This window comes from Rhinolophus sinicus, linkage group LG15 (assembly GCF_036562045.2).
Source record: "Rhinolophus sinicus isolate RSC01 linkage group LG15, ASM3656204v1, whole genome shotgun sequence".
Taxonomy (NCBI): Eukaryota; Metazoa; Chordata; class Mammalia; order Chiroptera; family Rhinolophidae; genus Rhinolophus; species Rhinolophus sinicus.
In genome coordinates, this window is record NC_133764.1 from 16,439,932 (window position 1) to 16,463,740 (window position 23,809).

General features: G+C 35.6%; 1 protein-coding gene across 1 annotated transcript in view; it reads right to left on the reverse strand.

The window, feature by feature from the left end:
• Positions 1 to 23,809, reverse strand: part of CPD (carboxypeptidase D) — a 65,242-nt gene that overhangs the window by 12,782 nt on the left and 28,651 nt on the right. The window contains exons 7-14 of the mRNA XM_019739524.2: positions 22,970 to 23,137; positions 18,679 to 18,788; positions 11,657 to 11,759; positions 11,030 to 11,172; positions 9,508 to 9,677; positions 7,791 to 8,114; positions 5,856 to 6,051; positions 3,506 to 3,641 (exon numbers count right to left, since the gene is read on the reverse strand). Of these exons, the coding sequence (XP_019595083.2) occupies positions 3,506 to 3,641; positions 5,856 to 6,051; positions 7,791 to 8,114; positions 9,508 to 9,677; positions 11,030 to 11,172; positions 11,657 to 11,759; positions 18,679 to 18,788; positions 22,970 to 23,137 (1,350 nt within the window). The remainder of the gene's footprint in view (positions 1 to 3,505; positions 3,642 to 5,855; positions 6,052 to 7,790; positions 8,115 to 9,507; positions 9,678 to 11,029; positions 11,173 to 11,656; positions 11,760 to 18,678; positions 18,789 to 22,969; positions 23,138 to 23,809) is intronic.

Consider the following 23,809-nt stretch of genomic DNA (forward strand, 5'->3'; position numbering starts at 1 on the left):
TTTAAATAATATTTTTACTTTTCAATTATAGTTGATGTACAATATTAAATTAGTTTCATGGGTAAACATAGTAATTAGACATTTACATAACTTATGAAGTGATCACCCCAATAAATTTAGTACCCATCTGACACCATACATAGTTATTACAAAATTACTGACTATATCTCTTATGCTATACCCTACATCCCCATGACTATTTTGCATATATCAATTTGTACTTCTTAATCTCTTCCCCCTTTTTACCCATCCTTTTAACCCCCCCTTCCATCTGGCAACTCTCAAAATGTTCTCTGTATCTATATGAGTTTATTTCTGTTTTGTTTGTTCGTTTATTGTGTTCTTCAGATTCCATATAAAAGTGAAATCATACAGCATTTACCTTCTCTGTCTTACTTACTCCACTCAGTCTAATACCCTCTAGGTCCATCCATGTTGTTGCAGATGGCAAGATTTCATTCTTTTTTATTGCTAAGTAATATTCCATTGTATATATGTACCACCTCCTCTTTATCCATTCATCCACTGAAGGACACTCAGGCTGCCTCCACATCTTGGCCATTGCAAATAATGCTGCAATGAACATGCGGATGCACAGGTTCCTTGAAGTAGTGTTTTGGGTTTCTTTGGATAAATACCCACAAGTGGGATCATTGGGTTCTTCTTTGTATCTTGTTATAGCCTTTTAGTTTTAAAGCCTATTTTGTCTGATGTGAGTATTGCTACCCCAGCTTTTTCTATTTTTCATTTTCATGAAATATCTTTTTCCATCCTTTTACTTTCTGTCTGTGTATCTTTTGATCTGAAGTGAGTCTCTTGCAGGCAGCATACATAAAGGTCTTTTTTTCTTATTTATTCAGCCATCTTATGTGTCTTGATTGGAGCACTTAATCCATTCAAAGTAATTGTTGATAGATATGTAGTTTTTGCCATTTCATTATTCATGCTTTTGATTTTTCTTCTTCTTCTTAAAGAAGTCCCTTTAACATTTCCTGTAATACTGGTTTGGTGATGGTGATCTCCTTTAGCTTTTTCTTGTTTGGGAAGCTCTTTATCTGTCCTTCAATTCTAAATGAAAGCTGTGCTGGGTAGAGTAATCTTGGTTGTAGTTCCTTGCTTTCATCACTTTGAATTACTTCCTGCCAATCCCTTCTGGCCTGCAAAGTTTCCGTTGAGAAATGAGCTGATGGTTTTATGGGAGCTCCCCAGTAGGTAACTAACTGCTTTTCTCTTGATGCTTTTAAGATTCTCTGTCTTTAACCTCTGCCCTTTTAATTATGATGTGTCTTGGTGTGGGCCTCTTTGGGTTCATCTTGTTTGGGACTCTCTGTGCTTCCCAGGCTTGTATGTCTATTTCCTTCCCCAGGTTAGGGAAGTTTTCCGTCACTTTTTCAAATAGGTTTTCAATTCCTTGCTCTTTCTCTTCTCCTTCTGGTACTCCTAAGATGAAAATGTTGGTATGCTTGATGTTGTCCCTGGGGCCCCTTAAACTATCCTCATTTTCTTGGATTTTTTTTTTTCCTTTTTGCTGTTGTTTGGGTGTTTTCTATTACCTTATCTTCTAAATCACTGATTAAGTCCTCTGTTTCATCTAATCTACTGTTAATTCCCTCTAATGTAGTCTTCATTTCAGTTATTATATTCTTTATTTCTGACTGGTTCTTCGTTTTCTATCTCCATTTTTTATGTTTCCTGTCTCTTTGTTGAAATTCTCCCTGAGATGACTGAGCATCCTTAGAACCAGTTTTTTGAACTCAGCGTCTAGTAGATTGCTTGCCTCCATTTTGTTTAGTTCTTTTTCTGAAGCTTTGTTCTGTGGTTTTATTTGGGACATGTTTCTTTGCCTCCCCATTTTGGTTGCCTCCCTGTGTTTGTTTCCATATATTAGATAGAGCTACTATATTTCCCGGTTAGTAGAGTGGCCTTACGGAGTTGGTGTCCTGTGGGGCCCAGTGGCACACTCTCCTGGTCACCTGAGCTAGATGCTGCAGGTGTGTCCCTTGTGTGGGTTGTGTGTGCCCTCCTGTTGTAGTTGAGCCTTGGTTGCTGTTTGCACATCAATGGGAGAGATTGACCCTCAGGCTGACTGGTTGTCAGGATTGGCTGTGACTACAGTGGAGGAGCTGTGGTGCAGGGGCTGATCCTATAGAGCAGGATTGACTTTAGTGGGGCTCTGGTATCTGCCCAGTCTGCCCTTTGGGCGTGTTGTCCACACAGGCAGTCTGATGGTGCTCCGGCTGGGTCCAAAGGTGGCCACAAAGTGTGTTGGCCCTGGGGCCTCCTGTAAGGGGCTCTGCTACAAGCCAAGTTCAGCTGCAGCCTGTGCCCTGCCTGGGGCCACCTGGAATGAGCCACTAAGCAATATGCAAATGACCACTGCCCGTGCTGGGCTTGGAGACACCTGGGAGAGGCTAACCTGTACACGAAGGCCAGCTGCTGCTAGTGCTGGGCTTGGGGCTGCTCAGCTAGAGGTAAGGGCACACTGAAGCCAGCTGTTGCTTGTCTGGGGCTTGTGAACCTTTGAGTAATTTTAGGAAAGTCTGCAGCATAAGCCAAGCCAGGCCATTTGTATGGAAAAGCCACTGGAAGAAGCTTGGGTGGGCCCACAAGTTGGTTGCAGAGGGGCCTCAGGGAATCACCAAGAGTATGTCCCTGGTGCCTTTTGAGCTGCTGCCCCAGCACTGGAGCTCAGGGTGAGTGAGTCCATCAACGAGTAAGTCTGTGTGTGGGCCCTTTAAGAGGAACGCCTGGGTCTCCAGCACCCTCCATCTCTCTTAGCCACAGTCTGCGCTGGTTTTCACAGCCAGAAGTTGTGGGTACTTCTCTCCCCATCCCTCCAACCCTGGGCTGGGGAGTCTGGTGAGGGACTGGGTCCCCTCGCCTCTCAGGGGGACCTCCACAGTCAAGATATTCCTCCCGATTTTTAACTGCCACAAGCAGGTGTGGGACCAGCCCGTCCCATGTCTCTGCCCCTGCTGCCAGTCTTGAGGTGGCTTCTTGTGTATGTCTTTAGTTGCAGGACTTCTGTTGAGTTAGACTTCAGGTGATTCTCAGTGATGGTTGTTCTGTAGTTTAGTTGTAATTTTGATGTGGTCGTAGGACTATACTGTCTTAATATAGCTGCCCATGCTCAGTGCCTTGTGGGATTCCTTATGAATTGCAATGGGCCACCTGGCCAATGGAACATTCCATTACTCTGCCCGTTGTTAAATTTCTGGGGCTATACCTGAGAATTTATATTCCTATCCTCCTATTACCCTTTGATTTACTCTAAAGGGCAGTTACTTACCTTCCAAAAGTAGTGTTATCATTCGCTTTACCAACTCTCCCTGCCAAATAAAGGACCCAAAAACACTGTCAACTGCCTACAAGCTACATAAGGCTCCTCTTCTCCGCCCAAATCAAGTTATTTGGACTCTTGAGTGAAGGCAAACAACGTGAATGCAGAGCAAACGTCTTCCCTCAAAAACTGCAAAGTACTTTAATGCCAAACAATGAAACTTACTTGTAAAGTCTGTATCCAGGTCTTTGCCACGAGCATTCGTTTGTCCTATATTTGAAGTACATTCTTTCTCTTGTGCTCGCTCTCGCCCATCTGGATTTAGAGAAGGGACAATCACAATTCTAGTCCTGTCAACCAACTAAAACAGAAACAGAAGTCAATGAGTTTATTAGTTATACGTGGAATCAAAAGGTAGCTACCATGCCTCAAATGGAAAATCTTATTTGTTTTAAATGCATATTTTTAAAAGGCAGCAAAAAATTTAAAAAATAAAAATTCTTGCTCCAAGTACATTAAAAAAAGAAACAAAAAAACTACTGTAGAACTAATGTTCCCAGAGACCGCCTGATGACTTACTACAGGCGTCAGAAACCACTGCCAGCAGGCTAAATCCAGCCTTCTGCTTGTTGTTGTAAATAAAGTTTTATTGGCACATAGTCATACCCAGGCCATGACTGTTTTTGTGCTGTAATGGTAGGGTTGAGTGGTTGTAACACAGAACATCTATCCCACAAAGCCTGAAATATATACTACATGGCCTTTTATAGAAAAAGTTTGCTGACCAATGGCTTAAGTCAATAAGATTGTTTTCCAGATTAAAAACTGGAATGCATAATCTGACAACTATCAATGTATGTCTGGAAACAATGAGACAGAAGAGTTGAAATTAGCATGTCAAAAAAAAATGAAATAGGGTATTTGTCTTACCCATAATTTCTCCTCTAGATGATTTATAGGCATCAATACCTACATATGTGGCATGAACTAATTTCTGATACACTTCATCCTATGTATTTCTAATAGTAAATCAGAATAAGTGATCCCTGGTTTATTTATTCTGTTAAAATAGTCTATAGATTGAAAATATTTGAGTCCCTTTAATTAATTGGTTCTTAAATCTCTCTCTGGGGGAGATCTTTTTCTAAAGTATACATGCTTGGGTTTCACTATAGGTCTCTGGGTATGTGTATATTTTCTTGAACTTGCCAGACAATTCTGACCTTTAGCACAAAATAAATGGCAACCTAACGTGATCTAGTTCAAACCCATCTAGACCAGTGAGGCAAATCCTCATAAACTGGAGTTTTGAAACTCCTGGTAGATGTTTTACCTGGGGTATACAGTCTCTTATAAGATCAGTAGGTAGTAACTCTGCCCAAATATTAGAATAACCTAAGGAGCTTTTAAAGGAATATTGATGCTTCTGGGGATGAGACCCAGTCACTGGTATTTTAAAAAACTTCCTAGATGTTTCTAATGTGTAGCCAGGGTTGACAACTACTGTCCTAGGGACTCTCCCATTTTATAAAAGAATAAAAAAATGTCTTTGAGATACTTCTTGTAACTCATAACTCACATAAAGAAGTCAATGGAATTTGCTTTGCTGAAGGTTGTAAATTACTTTTTTGATTAATTCTGATATAAATTAATCTCACCTAATCCCACAGTTCCCTTCCGATCCTAATCATGACATCAATTCTTTCCAAATTTCTTTTAGGGGAGACAGTATGTATAACACAACAGCATAGGGTTTGGGTTCAATTCGTTTTACCACTTACTGTCTATGTAACCTCCTGTAAGTTATCAAATATCTCTGCCTCAGTTTTCACATGTATAAAGCGGAGATAACATAATTACAGGGTTGAGGATTAAATCCTGATGCATGTAAAGTACTTGGTATAGAACCCAGCAGACAGTAGGTATTAAATAAATATCAGTTCCTTTCTCCTTTCTAAATTCTACGTAGACACTGCTAATTACTGAGTGTTCTAGAAGGATGCACACACTTTCCACTCGACCTCTAAGAGATCACAGACTGCTTAATCATACACGACCAAGCCTCTGAATCAAAGTTCTTTTCTATAGTCATGGATAACTAAAGTAGACAGTGCCACATTGCTTTTTCTAAAATCTCTTAGCAGCCAAGATGCCCAATAATTTTGTATTTACTACATGAAAAGAAAAACTATTTGTCTTTCACCTCTTTTTCCAATAAAGTATCCTAGTTATCAGTAACTAGGAAGGAAGTCCTTAAGTTAGAATGCACAAAATCGTAAGTAAAGATTGGAAGTATAACTTGGCTATTAAATAAGGGAGTAGAGGATTGAATGCAAATCTTTAATATATTTTCCTCTATGTGCCTTAATTCTAACCAAAGAAATAGAATAGAAAGACACTATTAACAATGAGTATATACAAAGATGGTATATTTTTAAAGAGTAAAGTTTATAATGCACTAAAAGTGACTCTGTGTAAAACCTAACAAGAAATTAAAATTTCAAAACGGTGCCTTTATATCAATGTATCATTGAATTTTTTCCTTTTAACATGTCAAAACAGGCTATTCTCTTACTTGGGTAACAGCTGGGTTCTTTTTGTAGTTTAGGCAGAGAAATTCTGCCAGAGCCAAAAGCAGTTCAGTTCCAACAGGAGCATTTCCATGGATACCAGCAACAAAACGAATCTTTGGTTCTTCAGGCTCAGATATGTTGGGCTTATTGGATATTTCAAGGGACCAAATATGACGATATTCAGCACTCTGTCCCAAACTTTCAAAAACCAGAAACAAAAAGTCAGCAAGTAATCAAGCATTATGTTAATGCTGACTTATTGAATTTAAAATAAAATAAACATGAAAAGCCTTAACAAGTCTTTAAAGGATGAATCATTGTGTCAGAAAACCTCAAGAAAATTAGTTTTCCTTGAACAAAGAAAGTCAAATAGAAGTGATATATTATCAGATTCAGGAAAGATTATGATTCAGTATAGCATTCTTCCAAATTCAGTCATTCTCATACCATCTTCACAATATTTGTCCTATCTTCTACAATCTACACTACTATTTAGTTAACACACATTTTTTAAATTACCTCATTTACATTTTCATTGTGGAAAAATTTAAATATAGACAAATGTAGAAAACCTCACTTTTCAAATCTAAATTAATTTATGTAAATTAGATACTTTATACTTTACTATAAATGTAGTACCAGTATCACAATAAAGATGATTGAAAATGCTCTGCTTGCCCAAGAGGTCTGATCTTAAGGCCTGCTTTCTTTAATATAAAGGGAGATTTACAAGGGTTAGAAAAAAAACAAACATTAGCATTAAATTGAGAAGGATTAATAGACTAGAAAAAGTATTGCTTTCTGTCAATTCTATTCAATGATACCCATTGGTGGACTACCTAACACTGTCTTGTGTCCCACCATTGGCAGGTGTTGTATATTTTGGGGGAAATATTTAACTAAAAAGTTCTCTTGAATTGTAAGGTTAAAAATACTTAAGTGAATTAAGTAAATGGATAGCAAAATAATTTCCAATTTTTTTTAACTTTAAAAGAAGAAAGTCTATAAGCTCTATGTGGCACTAATATGGACAATATTAAAACCTGAACTGGGCAGAAATATTCAAGAATCAGTTGAAGAAGAGAGGTAATTAGTATTGCCAAAGTAAATATCACTCTTTGCATCCATGAACATTGTAAACCAGTATTTGCTGGTAAAATTAAAAGGACCAATGAAGAAAAACAAAGTAAAAGGCTAGATAATGTTTATTACTTATGTGGTGGAGAATGACAAACTGAGGGCAAATGTAAAGTAAAGGCAGTCAACAGGCAAACAATAGAAATCAACAAATCAAGGAAATAAGTTTGGAGTAACAAGACCTAAAGAGGATTTATTATGAAACAGTGAGAGCAAGGCAGAGAAGCCCCAGAAAGTGAAAGTGAAGGCTGTCTCAGCCATCACTTTCACATAAGCCAGTACTGCATATTTTCCAGAGACCCTTAATCACATATGTCGCCAAGGCTTCAGGGAAAAGCAACCGTTCAGCTGTGACGAGAGACTACAGTATAGAACATGACAGCAACCAGGCTTCATTTTCTAATTTGAAAAAAAGAATGATCCCTGACAGGTGAGCTCAAAGTTCCAAATTTGTTCCTTGCTTCAAGCAAAATAAAACAAACTAGTATTTAGTCAGAACATGAGTCTGCAGCTGAAAAGTGGAAAGGAATCAAAGTAACCATTAGAAACAGTAATTTTACATTTCCTGGAGGCACAGGACATACACTCCAATGTTCCTCATAAAAGTTTTCAAGATTTGTTGTTACAAAGCTCTCCAGGCAAATATGTTTCAAAATAAGTGAACTCCGACCCTCTATGTTCCCAAACAAATTATAAGAACTATTCAACCCGGCTTATGCTGAATGTAACTTCTTAAAAAAGAAAAATAAAAAAAGGAAAGAAACAAAGAAAAGGCAAGGTAGTTAGGAGGTGACACGCACCTGGTAAGATTTGTAATATGTGGGTAGTTCATCACAAGTCCTCTCAGAAACTCTGATAAGTCTTTGTATGAATGGTATCGATAAAGAGCCAGATTTGAAGAGGAGCGTAACATGAAGCCTTCCAAACCATTCTCAGCAGAAAGGTCTTTAATTAAAGTTTCAAACTCTTTAGTAGTTGGATCACTGGCGTCAGCAGTGTTGGTGCTGTCCCCCTTCCCTTTCTTTGATTCATTGTTTGAATCTGTTGAAGATCGAACAAGTGTGAAGTTGACCTGAATAGCACCTTCACTCTTTACGGTCACATTCTTGGTAACTGGATTATACCTGTGATAAAAATAGACACGTCAGAGCCACACGTTTTGCAGCTGGAGTACCTGAGCCCTGGGCAAAGAAAGGTGTGCAGAGGATATGTGAATCCATGAGAAAAATGTGGTGCATCTTCCTAAGAGTCAAATTTCCAACTTTGTGATAATTTAATATTTGTTTTAAATATTAAACAAAGAACAGACGTGAGTAGAATGTAAAATATGAATGAGTTTTTAAGATTAAAAGAAAGTTTTACTTCAAAAGAAAATTTGTACTTGTAGTGAATACCCCCATATCTCTTGGAATCTGCATTCACTTGCTTTCATCAGAATACATGGTTGGAAAAGTTTGAAAGGTACTAACTTAGGACATTATCTACCAAACAGATCATTCTTGCCCTATTTTTCGGATACCTTGTTGCTTTAGTTTTTCCAGTACTATCCCAAAATGGAGATAAAACAGAAAATACCTCATTATTCATTAGTGTGAAATTCTAAGCCATCCATTTATGGACCACTAGATAATTAAAAATCATTTTTCCAAAAAAAAGGTCGCAATAACCATAAACTTATATAGTTTGTACATATTTATATAAACTATAAACTATATACTTACCCTTATTTCAATGGATGTTCAAATGAACTCTTCAGAAATAAGACAGCTAGTAGGGGGAGGGAAATATCCTGTGGTAACCTCTCTACTTATCAAAACATAAAAAAGAAAACTATAAAAGAGGGTAAAAATGATAAGTTTCAGATTAAACAGTCAGATGGTTCCAATTCTAAGCTGTCTGTAAAGGAGGGGAAAATAAAGAAAATTAAGTTTTTTCCAAGGGAAAAAAGGTCCTAAGTTCATTTTCTCTTTTTAAGTACATGTATCTTTGTGGAAAGAAAACCTGTAAAAAAGATGAACATGGCCTTTCTTGGAGAATTAGCAACAAGAAACAAAATTTCACTGAAGCAATAAAGCAAATGTACAATAATAAAAAATGAATGTCTGTGAAAGAGCTTTAAAAGGGTACGAATGTAAAGTGGGTATTTTTGGACAACATGACTAAGTATCCAGCAAAACGGGATTTTTTTTGTCTCTACTAACAGGTACTTCCCAGAATAGTTACTAATAGTGAAGGAAATCACTCATGGCTTTACATATGGACAACGCGCAGGTGATCTGAGAGGAGGAAGGTAGAAGAGGCCACTGTTCAAAGTGCATAATTTCATAGATTTCTTACATTTGAGGGTTTGTGTACTCACTTTGCCACTAGAGGAGGTCAAATGTGTAACCAGCTCTAAACTTCCCAGCACTAAACTCAAGGTGGCTTAGCCTCTCGGGCTTTCTGGCAATAATCTTCCAGAATAGAACAATGTCTGTCTTATCCCCAAGCACAATTTCAAAGTATTCAGTCACTCACCCTCGAGCAGATGCTGTGATTTTATAAGTTCCTGGAACCAAGAGACGCCAGTAATCTCCAGTTTTGTAAGTAGTCACTGGGTGATTAATTTCAGCGACACTAATGGTGGCATTTAAGATACCCCTGCCATCCGTGGCATCGAGGACAAATCCTTTGACACCCTGATGAACCTGGATAAAGTACAAGGACACCCAGATTTCAGTGGTAAAGATCAAAATCTAATTATTTTGGGAGCTCAAATCTAAAATAACAGATTGTTAATAATGTAAACGTGGAACAAACAGGAATTTAGGAGTTCAGAATAAAGCTAAATGTAAACACCCATTAAACAAAATAGTTTTTGAAAGGCTAATTTTTCATAGGCTAGGTTTGTCTTTATCATAAGGAATATAAAAATACACTTTTAAACTTTAGCACATTTGACAGTTTCAGAATACAGGACATTAAGAAAACTGGCCTGGCTTCTTTAAAAGGAAAATGTCATTTTCAAAAAATGGAAGGACTATTTCAGATTAGAGAGTAAAGAGACGTAATATTCAAATGCAATGCATGAAACTTGACTTGATCCTGGTTCTAAAATACAACTATAAAAAGACACTTTGGGATCAACAGGGGGAAATTTGAATGTGGACTAGGTTCTAGATAATATTAGGGAATAGTGTTAATTTTCTTAGGACAGCTAATGTCATTTGGGGATAGCATACAGAATATCTTTATTTCTAAAAGGTACATTTTGAAATATTTAGGGGTAAAATATCAACAGCTTTACATTGCAATAGTTCAGAAAATAGTAATTTACATTGTAATAGTTCAGAAAAAATACGGGTGTGTATAATTTATATATAAGTAAAGCAAATACAGCAAAATGTTAAAAAATGTTGAATCTAGATGAAAGAATAGTAGTGTTTATTGTTTTCTGTCTTATAACTTTTCTGTATTTTTAAAAGGTTTTTAGAATAAAATATTTTTAAAAATTAGTATGCCAACTCAAGAGCCTTTAGGCCACTCCATTCAGCAAAAAGAACAAAGCAGAAAAGTACTGGCATAAAGTATTTGTCAGATTATCCTAATAATTAACTATTATTAGCATATTTCTTACAGTCTTCACTGATTGACCACCATGCATATCCAAACAAAAGGACATTAATCATTTCACACTAAACCACTGGCAAAAATAAAAAGAATAAAAATATTTACCCCATAGCCCATCTTTGTATGACCTGACAAATGCTTACATGTGTATCCAATTTATGTTAGTCTTTTACAAAGACGGTAAAAAGTGATCCCTAACCATTAAGAGCAAAAGATTACTATACTGTTTAATAATTTTCAGCTCTTCCCCATACATACAAACAAACTCATTCCCATCCATGAATTTTCTAGATAAATGTACTAAAACATGAATAGGCCAAATTGGAATTCAAATGGGTGTATTTTAAAACTACTGCATGAAAACCACATGTACACACAAAAATCTTCTTGCTCTTTGGGGAAATCTCATACTTAACTCCTGACTAGTCACCTGTTTCATAAACTGGATTAGAGATCTTCGATTCTGTTCCCAAAATTTTGGCAGATCCTTCTCAAATGGGTATTTCACACAACCTAGTTCAATAGTCACTTCAAAGCAATTTGTTTGTAAATAGTTCCAGTCCTGCATACCACCTAAAGGATAAAAAGTTAAAATCAGTCACTCTGAAGTTCTAACTAGCTCAGATTCCAAAGGTAAACTTTCTATATTTCTGGTAAAAAGCCAAATTCATCTTTTCTCCGCATTGGTTGAAAAACAAAACATGTTCATTTGAGAGCTCTTGATGCTTGTGGTATAGGTAAAACACTTGTACTTTCACGTTCCAGAAGAAGAATTCAAGTGTAGCTTACCAACTCTTCTTATTAGCACATCTAAGGTTCTTCATAATAGCCAGAGGTAAACATAACACTTTCATCTAGTTTTAGTACATTACTTTTACTCAAAGTGCATTAAATGTAAAAATAATCGAAAAGATTATTTGAATGTTTTAAACTATTTAAACAATACTTTAAAAAGAATGATTCTTTCTCAAAATTAAAAAATTAGTAACAAGCAGCAACATCCAGGGGAAAAGAAAATCCATCAAGTTATATGGCTTTAATATAAAAGAACATTTACCTGGGACATTATACCAACTAGCTCCATTAGTTATTCCATGAGGAAAGTATTCATTAGGGTACATATTCTTGCAAGGTCTACCTTGAAACATCTGGGAATTTTCCTGAAGAAAAAGAAAAATAATCTTTATTTGCATTTGTTTGTATCTGCATCAAAAACATGGGAAGGATAAGAAAAAATAATAAAAATGGTTACCAGTAGGGTATATGTAGGGGTGGGAATGAGGTGCATGGAGCCAGAGGAGGCAGTGAGGCTTTTCAATGTATAGCTTCCTACGTCATTTTGATTTTTAATATATGATTTTATTATCTATTTTTTAAATCAAAATTAAACATGCTCTGTTAAAAAAACAAACCTAAACACTATTTCTTACAATTAAAGTAATTTTAAACCCAACCCAACTCTTCTACAAAAAAACAAAAAACTTCATATTCATACTTTCATTGCATGTTTTTTGAGAATCTTAAAGTCCAGAAAAGATAATTCACATACAACGTGCAGTAAGCAGCTTTCTCCGACTTCCAGGGGGATTAAGACAGTCCCTCTGTGCTTGGACTGCACTCTGTACAATTATCTTATCCTGTTACAACTGGTTGCACCTTTTTCTTCCCTGAAGAAAACTACTCCTCGAAACAGTTGAGTCTTTGTGTGCTCAGCCTCTAGCACCGTGTCTAGCATAGTACACGTACAATACCTTGCTCAATGAAGAGTGAAAAAACCAGAACTACTGTGGAGGCACAAATAACTGTTACTGGAATCTAGTTAAGAGAAAGATCACTTCTGACTAGATTGGCAGGGGAAGTTTCCTGAAGAAATCAAGCTTTGAAAGATGGTCAAAACTTCATTTCTCTCTTTTGGAAATAGAAAAGTACAGAAAAGCGTGAGGAGAAAAATTACAATTTCCCATTTCCCGCCACTGAGAATTAACCATTTAACTTTAAAACATATAAATGACCTCATTTCATAAGCTTAATATACCAATTATAGGCTTATGATCCCACTGTTCTCTTATCAAATAAAAATTATTTTAGATTATTGTGATGCTCTCTTGCTTTGTTTTTTTCCTACTAAAGACTTGCACACCTCTTTTATGTCTCTATCTCCATGTCCATCAATATCTATTTACCTATCCATTTAATTATAAATTATGTAGATATACTACTGTACTAATATAATATGGGTATTATAAACCTGCATAAAAATTAAAATATAAATAGATTTTCTAATATATTCTTCCTACATTGTACTGGATTATCTAGTATAAATCTCACTCTGGACACCATAGTTCTAGACAGTACTAACATTTCAACTTTATTTTCAGAGTAATAAGAAACCAGTGAACATCTCTGAAGAAAGGTGATAAATGATATATTCTTGGTTTTAGGAAGTTTATTCTGATAATAATGTTAAAAATGGACCAAAGTCAGGAAGACTCTTCAGAGTACTACTGAAATAATTCAAGTGAGAGATAATGAACACCTGTGCATTTTACTATCTCCCTTACTTCTCACTGCTCTACTTTGATAATTTTTAAAAATCTAATTAAAAATTTTAAAGCAGTATGACAACTTAAAGACTGAGAGTGAGAATGTAAGTGTCCAGTCTCAGTCCATATACAGAGTCTAAAAGTTATATACCAAGATATTAAACAGTTGATGAGCTCTAGGCTTATTTTCTTCTTTTTGTTTGCCTATATTTTCTCATCTTTTCACAATAACTTTATTATGTAATTGTTTTTAAAGAGGCAGTTATATAGTGGTGACAGGGAAAGAAATTGGATGCAATTGTCAAGACAGCAAAAATGGCTAAAAACATATTATAGAAGAGGAGAAAAGTAGAAGATACAATGTTGAGCCAATGAAAAAAGAAAAAAGAAAGCGAACTCTGCTATATAATGTGACAGAGATCAAGTGGAGAAGATAATAGTGTCAGACTTCGTGATCAAGAAAGTTTAAAAAAATAGGTTTCTGGTAACCTTTGAGGGGGCACTTTCAGGTAAAACAATGCAGGCAGAAGACCACTAAATATAGAAGCATGAGAGAACAATAACGAAGTGGAGACACATAGAGACTATTCACTTTACTTCTTCTCTTAAGTTCTTTTGAACTAATTTTAGACATGCAGAGGAGTTGCATAAATAGTACAGAGCTTTACATACCCTTGATCTAGCTATTTTCTAATGTTAGCATCTTATATAACTGTAGTATAATTATTAAAACAAGGACATTAACACTGGTATAATACTACCTAATTGAATTCACTGAATTTCTTTATACTTAAAATATAATAGAAGTTATTGTAGAAAGATTAGAGAATCTAGGCAAGCAAAAAGAAGAAAAATAGAAACCTAGAGATGCTCAATCATTGAATATTTTGGTACATAACTTTTAGACTTTTTTTTTGACCTATGTATGAACTGAGAATGGATGCCCCACCCCCTTAGTCTTCTTCAGGTTCTCAAAATCTACTTTAGTTAGACATAATTCAAATACCACACAACTCACCCATTTAAAGTATACACCTCAATGGTTTTTGGTATATTCACTGAATTGTGCGACCATCCACAGTAAACTTTAGGACATTTTAATCACCCCAAAAGAAACCCATGCCCATTAGCACTCCCCATTTTCCTCCAACCTCTTCCCCATTCCTCCCCATTGCCAAGGCCCTAAGCAACCACCAGTCTATTTTCTGTCTCTATGGATTTGCCTATTCTAGACACTTCATATAAATGAAATACAATATGTGGTCTCTTTATGACTGGATTATCTCACTTAGCATGTTTTCAAGGTTCATTCATATTGTAGCATGTATTAGTACTTCATTCTTTTTATGGCTGATTAATATTCCATTGTATGACTATACCATATTTTCCTTATCCTTTCATCAGCTGATGGACATTTGGGCTATTTCCATGTTTGACTATTATGGATAGTGCTGCCACGAACATTCGTGTACAAGCTTTTGTGTGGAATTGTCAGGTCATTTGGTAATTCTGTATTTAACATTTTGAGGAACTGCCAAAATGTTTTCCAAAGTAGTTGTACCATTTTACATTCCCACCAGCAATGCACAAGGGTTCCAATTTTTCCACATCCTCACCAACACTTATTTTCTCTTTTTTAAATTATAGTCATCCTATGTTGGTGAAAAGTGGTACCTCGTGATTTTGATTTGCATTTCCCTGATGGCTAATGATATGGAGTGTAGTTTTGTGAGTTTGTTGCCATTTGTACATCTTCTTTGAAGTAGTGCATATTCAGATCCTTTGCCCATTTTTCAATTGGGGTGTCTATTGTTTAGTTGTAAGAATTTTTTATATATTCTAGATATAAGATCCTTATCAGATATATGATTTACAAAATTTTTCTCCTATTCTATGGGTTGTCTTTTTACTTCCTTGATGCTATCTGTTATGTGTTGAAGAGTGCCCCCTAAGAAAAGAGCTCTTGAAGTCCTAACCCCAAGTACCTCAGAATATGACTGCATTTGATTATAGAGGTAATCAAGTTAAAATAAGTTGATTAGGGTGGGCCCTATTCCAATATAACTGGTGTCCATATAAAAAGAGGAAAATTTGATCACAGACTCATGGAGAATGGCATGTGAAGATAAGAGGATTGAAGTAATCCATGTAGAAGCCAAGGAATGCGAAAGATTGCCATCAAAATACCAGAAGCTAGGAAGAAAAAGGAAGTATTCCCCTACGGATTGCGGAGGAAACATGGCCCCACCAACACCTTGGTTTTAGACTTCTAGTCTCTAAAACTGCAAGATAATATATTTTTGTTGTCTTAGACCACCCAGTTTGTGAGCTTTGTTATAACAGCCCTAGGAAACTAATAGAGTGGTAGCTTTTACAGCAAAAATAGCTTTAATTTTGATGATATCCAATGTATCTATTTTTTGTCACTTGTGCTCTTGATGTTATACTTAGGAAAACACTGTATAACCCAAAGTCACAAAAATTTATTCCTACATTTTTTTCTAAGTTTTATAGTTTCAGCTTCTACAATTTAGGTTTATTATCCATTTTGAAACAGTTATGGGGTATGGTGTGAGGAAGAGGTCCAAATTCATTCTTTTGCATGTGAATATTCAGTTTTCCCATCACCATTTGCTGAAAAGATTGTTCTTTCCCTATTGAATTGTCTTGGTGACCTTTGTAAAAAAAATCAATTGACCATAAGTGTGTTTATTTCTGGACTCTCAATTCTATTTCATTGCTCTATATGCCCATCCTTATGCCAGTATTATAGTGCCTTAATAACTACAGTAGCTTTGTACTAAGTTTGAAATTCGGAGGTATAAGGCCTTTACCTCTTGTAATCTAGTCTTCATTTTGGAGATAATTTTGTCTTTTTCTTCCATTTCTTTCCTGAGTTCTATCAACTCTCCTTGTTTCTTCCTATTTTTTTCCCTTTCTGTTTTCATTTTTAAAATATCTGTGCCTCTATGGCTTTTCATATTCTCAGTGGGTGTTTGAGTATATTTAATCTATCTGGAGTGTAGACTTATGTGTGAAATTTCATTTCCTGATTTTCTGCAACAGTTCTCCATTGGTTTTATTTACCTCATGTTCATTTTTATGATATTGGGCTGTTTTACATGATTCCTAGTTAATGGTGCCCTTTTCTGTCAGTCTAGCAGTCTAGGTACTTTAGCGTGGTATTTTTGTTTGTTTATTTGCCTTGGTGTAAGGGTAGAGTTGCAAGTCTTCTGATTTTATGATTCTCCTCTGTCTTGGACAACCCTGCATTTCCCTTTTTCTTTTTATATATTTTTTCTTTTCACCTGCACTATTCAATTGCCAAAGAGCACTTATTTTGCCCCTTTTCTCCCTCAGAAACTATGAGTTTGGAAGATTTCCCTTTAAATCCACCTATCCTTTTCAATTGTGCCCATCTCTTTAAATCATACCAGATTTTTAAAGTTGTATGTTCTTTGAAATCTCTTCCTTGTTTTCCAGTGCTCTCATCTGCCCAGTTATTTTTTTAATGTTTTCAGATTTAGGGTGTATTTAAAGTTTTGTTGTCATTCCAAATCACCTTTAGGCCAGCCCTTCACTAGCTCCCCTCTTCTGTCTTCACAGATTTTCTTGGTCTGCTTTTCCTCACCATGAAGTCTTGTGGTGGGCAAAGGTGGGCTGGGTACACGATAATCATGACAGATCACAACCAAGAGAAATGAGGCTGAGAGTAAAGACTGAGGGTTTTCTTACCTTTCCCATTTATAACAGAAGAGAAAAGACAAGATTCTAAAAGAGGTAGGTGTGGTGGGATCAAGTAATGGAGGAGAATTTGGGTTAAGATACAAATAAATAATAATTGAGAATACAGAATCTGAATGAACTTACATCATGTTACTCAAAGTTCTACTTAACTCAAGGCAAAGTGATCTACTGAGAATAAGAGAAATAAAGCTAGGATTAGGAGGCTCAGGGAGTGGATAAAGGCTTAGAATCACCACAGTGAGAAACAAGCCAGGTAGTCAAGGAGCAAAACATGAAATATTGCCAAGTAGAATTGAGTATTCACCTGAAGTTAGAGAACATACATATGTAGTGCAGTCAACTGCCATGACTGTGTGATTTTTTTTGACTATATCTGGAATACTAGGATGGAGAAGAGAAATGGGGGCAATTATCGAGGATTGGATACTAGCAAGGCAGACATGTCAAAAGGGTGTAAAAAATCTTAAGATGTAAACGAGAGCAAAACTGAAAGGTATGTCCATGGGTCTTGGCTGAGTAGAAAATATATCAAATCAAAGGGTTAAATGTCAAAGAAAATTTAAAAAGGCTAAGGAACTAGAAGTCGCAATGAGGGTGAAAAGCAGAACTATAAGAATAGGCACAGAATGTGACAGAGATATGGGCAAGATCTGATCATGTAATTTTTAGTTTGATGATTCAAAGGGTGTCCCATTCTTCTCTTATTACTCCATGTACATTCCTCTAAAAATGGTGTGCCCAAGCAGAAGACAACTATTCTTTACAGCAAAATAATAGATATACTCCCGTTAGAAACTCTGCATAATCTCACAAGGTCTATTTGTAGAGAATGAGGGGGCGGGGGAAAGTGGAATGATAGAGGTTGTGATTAGAGAGCATAGGGTTGAAGTAACAATCTTCATTATCTATAACCAATACCATCATTGAGTCAGTAATAAGATCAAAAATTGAAACTAACAAGACTAGTTCTAAGCTCCAACTTTTAACATGTTTTTCAAAAACAATTTCTAAATTGAATTTACACACACACACACACACACACACACACACACAAACATTTCTGATCGTAAAAGTATAGTGTTCATTATAGGAAGTTTAGAACATATGGAAATTTCTACCTGCTTTCTCTTGCTACATGTTACTATAGGCTCTTAAATACCTTTGACCAGAGGTTGGCAATTTTTTCTGTAAAGGACCAGATGGTAAAAATTTTAGGCTTTATAGGCTCAAAATGTCTGTTACTACTACTCAGCTCCACCTTCTGCAACTACTGAGGTGACTGCAGTGTTTTCCTTCTTCAGTCTGTTAATACAGTGAATCACACGGACTTATTTTCAAACGATGAAAGAGAAAGCAGCCACAGACAACATGTAAAAGAATAGATGTGGCTGTGAGTCAATAAAACTTGATTTGCAAAAACAAGTGGTGGGCTGGATTTGGCCCCAGAGCTGTACTTATCAACCCCTGCTTTAGACTACTTTACTAGGTTTATAACTTAATTGCTTGCCAAATAAAATACACCAACGTGCATTATGTTTCGGGTACTGTGCTAAAAACCGTACATAAAAAGACATTACCTGAGCTTTAAAGCTAATAGGGAAAGACATGCAATATGTTCAAAGTGAGGTAGTCAACAGGAGAAAACCAAGTAAGGCTGCCTGGAAGGAATCATGGAAGGTGTAACTGAGAAGAAAGCACTTGACCTGTGACTTGCAGGACATTGTTTTAATGCATTTTTTTAAATGATAGAATTGGTTGTATAGCTTGTTATGTTTAGGCACAAGCCTACCTTGGAATAAGAAAGTGCTATTTGTTGGAACACAGCATCATCTGGTGATTTACTGTATGTGGCGACCCCTTGTTCATCATCATCAAAAGGGTAGTTAACCACCAAAGAACCTACAAGGGAAAAGAGGAAAATGTACCATGTTACCTATTTCAATATGGATCATTAACATAAAGTAAGCTTTTCACAATACTGCCAGAGGCAGGAAACCAATACAATTTTCCAAGGCTAATTTCTTCAATAAAAATGAAAAAGTTGCTAATTTCCTCCACAGAAAATCAAAATACGTAAGTGAAATATTAAATAGCAATGCATGACACTTAAAAGTTGCCTTAACTAGAAAAATCTTGGGACTGTATCTGAACTTACAGGTATAATTTACATGTCAGAGCTGAAACCTGAAGTATATAGGCTTAATTTGAACAATTTTACTGTTATAATATTTAGGATCAGATAAATTGAGCAAAATTGGATACTTTTTCAGTAAAATTCAGGTCATGGAATTTTAAAATAAGAAGGGACTCTCGAAGTCCAATTAATCCATCCATCTCATTTTGCAGCTGTGGAATCTAAAACAGAAGTTAAATGTCTTATGTATGGATAGCAGAGCCAGCCCAGATCTACACTCAGAAAAAGAAAATGTTAACAATATCTCTTATGCTCAGATTAAAAATTAGTCAATTGGAGTTACATGATTTTTTTCATGACCTTAGGTAAAGAGATGCTTTAAAACATATATAAAGGATACCGACTCCCTTCATGCTCCCCACAGGGCATAAAATAGGGTGCTTCTCAGACAAGAGCCCTGAGCTACATATGCCCACTCCCCCACCATAGGATCAAATTCTTTATTTTTGTATCAATCACATTGTTTTCATTTGTCTATCTGTCCATTTATTCTGCCTCTACTAAGTCATTCATCTTCGCCTTTTTTATCATGCCATTTCATGAGAATGGAAGTGAAGGAACATATTCAACCTGAACTCAGATGAAGTAATCCTGTAATAACAAATAACAGCAAACCTTTATATATTTTTTAAAATGTTCTTTCATGAGCAAGTGTGAAAAACTATGCTCATTCTATTCCCCAAAATAGTTCTAACAAGCACAAGTGTACTTCAACACCTTTTCTTAGACAAATTTCTCAAAAATATTTAATTTCACCCTGTATCCAAATCTGAAAATTCAAACCAAAAAACGTCAACATCAACTTCTACTCAATATTGTTTTCCAAATGGCTAATTCTCAAAAGGACAAAAAAAAAGGGGGTCATAAAAGACAATACTTCTGTGATAGTTTGGTTTTTAAAAATAATTAGTATCAACACAAAGAGCATGAGCAATGAAAGAAAAAAATAGATAAACTTGACTTTATTATAATTAAGAACTTCTGTGCATCAAAGGACATTATTAATAAAGTTAAAATACAACCTATAGAATGGGAAAAAATATTTTCAAATCAGCAATCTGATAAGGGTCTAGAATCCAGACTATATAAAGAACTATTACAACTCAACAACAACCAAAAAAAAACAAAGCACAATTAAAAATAGGCAAAAGACTTGAACAGATATTTCTCCACAGAAAATAAATACATAAAGCACATGAAGAGATGCTCAACATCATTAGTCATCAGAGAAATGCAAATCAAAACCACAATGAGATACTACTTTCACTCACTAGAATGGCTAAGAAAGGAAGAAAAGAAATGAAAGAAAAGAAATGAAAGAAAGAAAGAAAGAAAGAAAGAAAGAAAGAAAGAAAGAAAGAAAGAAAGAAAGAAAGAAAAAGAAAGAAGGAAAAGAAAAGAAAACTAACAAGTATTGGTGAGGATGTGGTGAAACTGGACCCTTGATACATTGCTGGTTGGAACGTAAAATAGTTTTGTCACTGTGGAAAACAGTTTGGCAGTTCCTCAAAAAGCTAAACATAAAATTACCAAAAAGAATTGAAAAAAGGGACACAAATAGAGATTGTGTGCCAATACTCGCAGCAGTGTTATTAATAGTAAAAAAGTTTAAACAACGCAAATATCCATCAACTGAGAAATGGATAAACAAATCGTGGTGTATGCATACCATGGAATATTATTCAGCCACAAAAAGAATGAAGTACTGATACATGCCACAATATGAACAAACCTTGAAACCATCATGCTAAATGAAAGAAGATAGACACAAAAGGTCACAAATTGTATGACTCCATTTCTATGAAATATCCAAAGTAGGCCAGTCCACACAGACAGAACAGACTGCTGGTTACCAGGGCTAAGGGAGTGGGGGAAACAGGGAGCAACTTAACAGGTGAGGAGATAAAAACGTTGTGGAACTGGATAGAGACAGTGGTTTCACAACATTGTGAATACACTAAAAATATTACTGAATTGTTCACTTTAATGTAGTTAATTTTATGTTATATTTCACCTCAGTAAAAAATTAGTATCAAAATTTACAAAAAGGAACCTTCCTTTTGTGTACATTCTTTCAGAATCCTTCTAAACTCTTTTAAATTTCTTTGCCAAGATTTCAAAACCCATTTAAAGATTTTAAGATGAGAAAACAAAATAAGTCATGGAAAGAAACATGTCTAAATGATTGAAGATGAATCCCCCTTCATGCCAAGGTCGTGATACCACATGTGTAAATTTGTAAATTATTTTCACTGGCATGTAACTAGTATTAAGTTTTCAGATTTAGTCATATGACATGTGCTGTATTCTGAGAACATTTTTTAAAGCTCAAAATAAAAACATATTTTCTATCAAACATGGTATAAAACATAAAATTATTTTAAAATTATTGTGCCAACCAGGCTGTAACTTCATAATTCCTATTTGAGTCTTAGAGAATTGTTCATGATTACCAAACGGCAGAAGTACTTTTTTTTTTTTTTTTACTACTTGCAAATTGTCAAAGTAATTTTTGGAGAACCTCAATTTATTTCTGAAATCTAAATCTCTTAACTGTGTACTGTCATACTAAATTGGCAGGTTAATTTATATGCCATCAAATCTCAACTGTGATACTACCTCTTTGGATATTGCAACAAATGTTGACATTACATTTATTTCTCCTTGCCCCTGGTGCTAACACTTTGACTCTTAAAAAAACAAAACAAAACAGCTTTATTGAGATGTAATTCACATACTAGACAATTCATCCATTTAAAGTGTATTAATTCGATGTTGTTTAGTATATTCACAGAGTTGTACAACCTTCACTACTATCTAATTACAGAACATTTCATCACCTCCCCAAAAAACTGTACTCATTAGCAGTTACTCCCCATTCCCTCCCACTACTATCCACTACTTTCTATCTCATGGAGTTTCCTATTCTGAATATTTCTGAAAAAAATAATATGGTTTCGTGTGACTAGCTTCTATCCCTCAGAATGTTTTTAAAGTTCATCTATGTTGTATCATGCCTCAGTACTTCCTCCCTTTTTCATGGCCAAATAATATTCCATTGTATGGGCATGCCACATTTTATTTATCCAATCATCAGTCAGTGGACATTGTAGTTGTTTATACTTTTTGATTATTATGAATAATGCTACTATGAACATTCATGTACAAGTTTACGTGTAGACCTATGTTTTCAGTTCTCTTGGGTATTGATACTGTCACTCTTATCCACACAACCCTAACTGGACATTGTGATAATGTTTAATCTTGACCTCTAATCCTATTCAACTGATCAATTCCTGCTGAATTATATGGAAGTGTATAAGTTCAGACACTACATGAGAATGAGGTCATTGTGTTGCAGTTAAGTATATAGCAAGTAATAGATAAGAGAATGTTAACATTTCAACCTATATAAAAGTTTATTAGACTTTAGGGAGAAATAGAACTAAACATTTAGATCTGTTAGTGTTTAATTTTTATAAATGACAAAAAGCATGTTACCAAATTCCCAGTGAGAGGGATAAATATAAAACACTTGAAGCATAAATACAAAACACTTGAAGAACTGAGAGAGAAAGAGAGAGAGAGAGAGAGAGAGACTGAAAAGAGGGAGAAGGAGGGAGGGAGGGAGATAAGGAGAGGAGGGAAGGAGAGAAGGAAGAATTGATGGAGGAAAGAGTATGGGGGAGGGGGTGGTGGGAGAGGAAGGGTCAAAACAGTGAGGAAATTGGCTTAAAAAGTACTGAAAAAGGAACTTTATCATTGTCTGCCATAAAAGCAATAACAGGATATCCATTTTAAGGTAGCTTAAGACAGATAAAATTCCACCAGGATTTTCAAATGTTCTCAATGAAAATTAATAAGTAGAATATCAAGTTGCTATTACCTCCATGCAGGTTTGCTGACAACACAAATGGATAGGACTTCATCCAGCTCATTACAGCAATAGTTTCTGGTTGGGTAGGATCTGTGATCTGAACAAACTGGTCTGGGAAATTTCGGTTTAAGTCAAAGTTGTTGCTGTTGTTTCTCCCAATTACACTAATTGAATCTCCTGTGTGATAAAGGATTCAAATTTAAGCCATGTTTCGCTTACATTTTAATCCAACACATATCTTAACTAAAGGTAAGTGTGAGCACATCAGGCCTCACTATGATCAGTCACACTTTAATTAAAACGCACATCTTTTTTACACTGTACATTAAAAAAAAATCTCTCTCTCCCAGATCTTTCCAACAGAGAGGTAAAAACATTTTCTTTTTGTTTCTGCCCCCTGGTCATACTTTGAGGGGAAAAAAATCCAACTGTACAAATTATAGAAAAATATTGCTCAGTTGTCAACATGCCACATATAATGACGTGATCACAATGCCGAGTGGGCATGACTGATCAGAGGGGGGCTCTAGAGGACTGGCGTACAGGTCACTAAAACATCGTCAAGAAACCCACCACATGAAAAGAAGAACACTGTGGATCACATTAAAGCGATCACAAAAAGGTAGAGTTAGCCATGACTACAGCTGGAAGTTTAACCTGATGATGGAGAAAGGATTTAACTTAGGTTTATTCCATTTTAAAATGGGGCGGGAGCCCTATTATTGTGGTTGTAATGAGAAAAAAATTGCAAGTGAATGAAGAAAACATACTAGAGGGCTTACTAGTAGTAAGTAGTTCCACCTTTCAGAAAGATCTCAAGGAAGGAATGTGAGAGGGATCTGTGAAGCT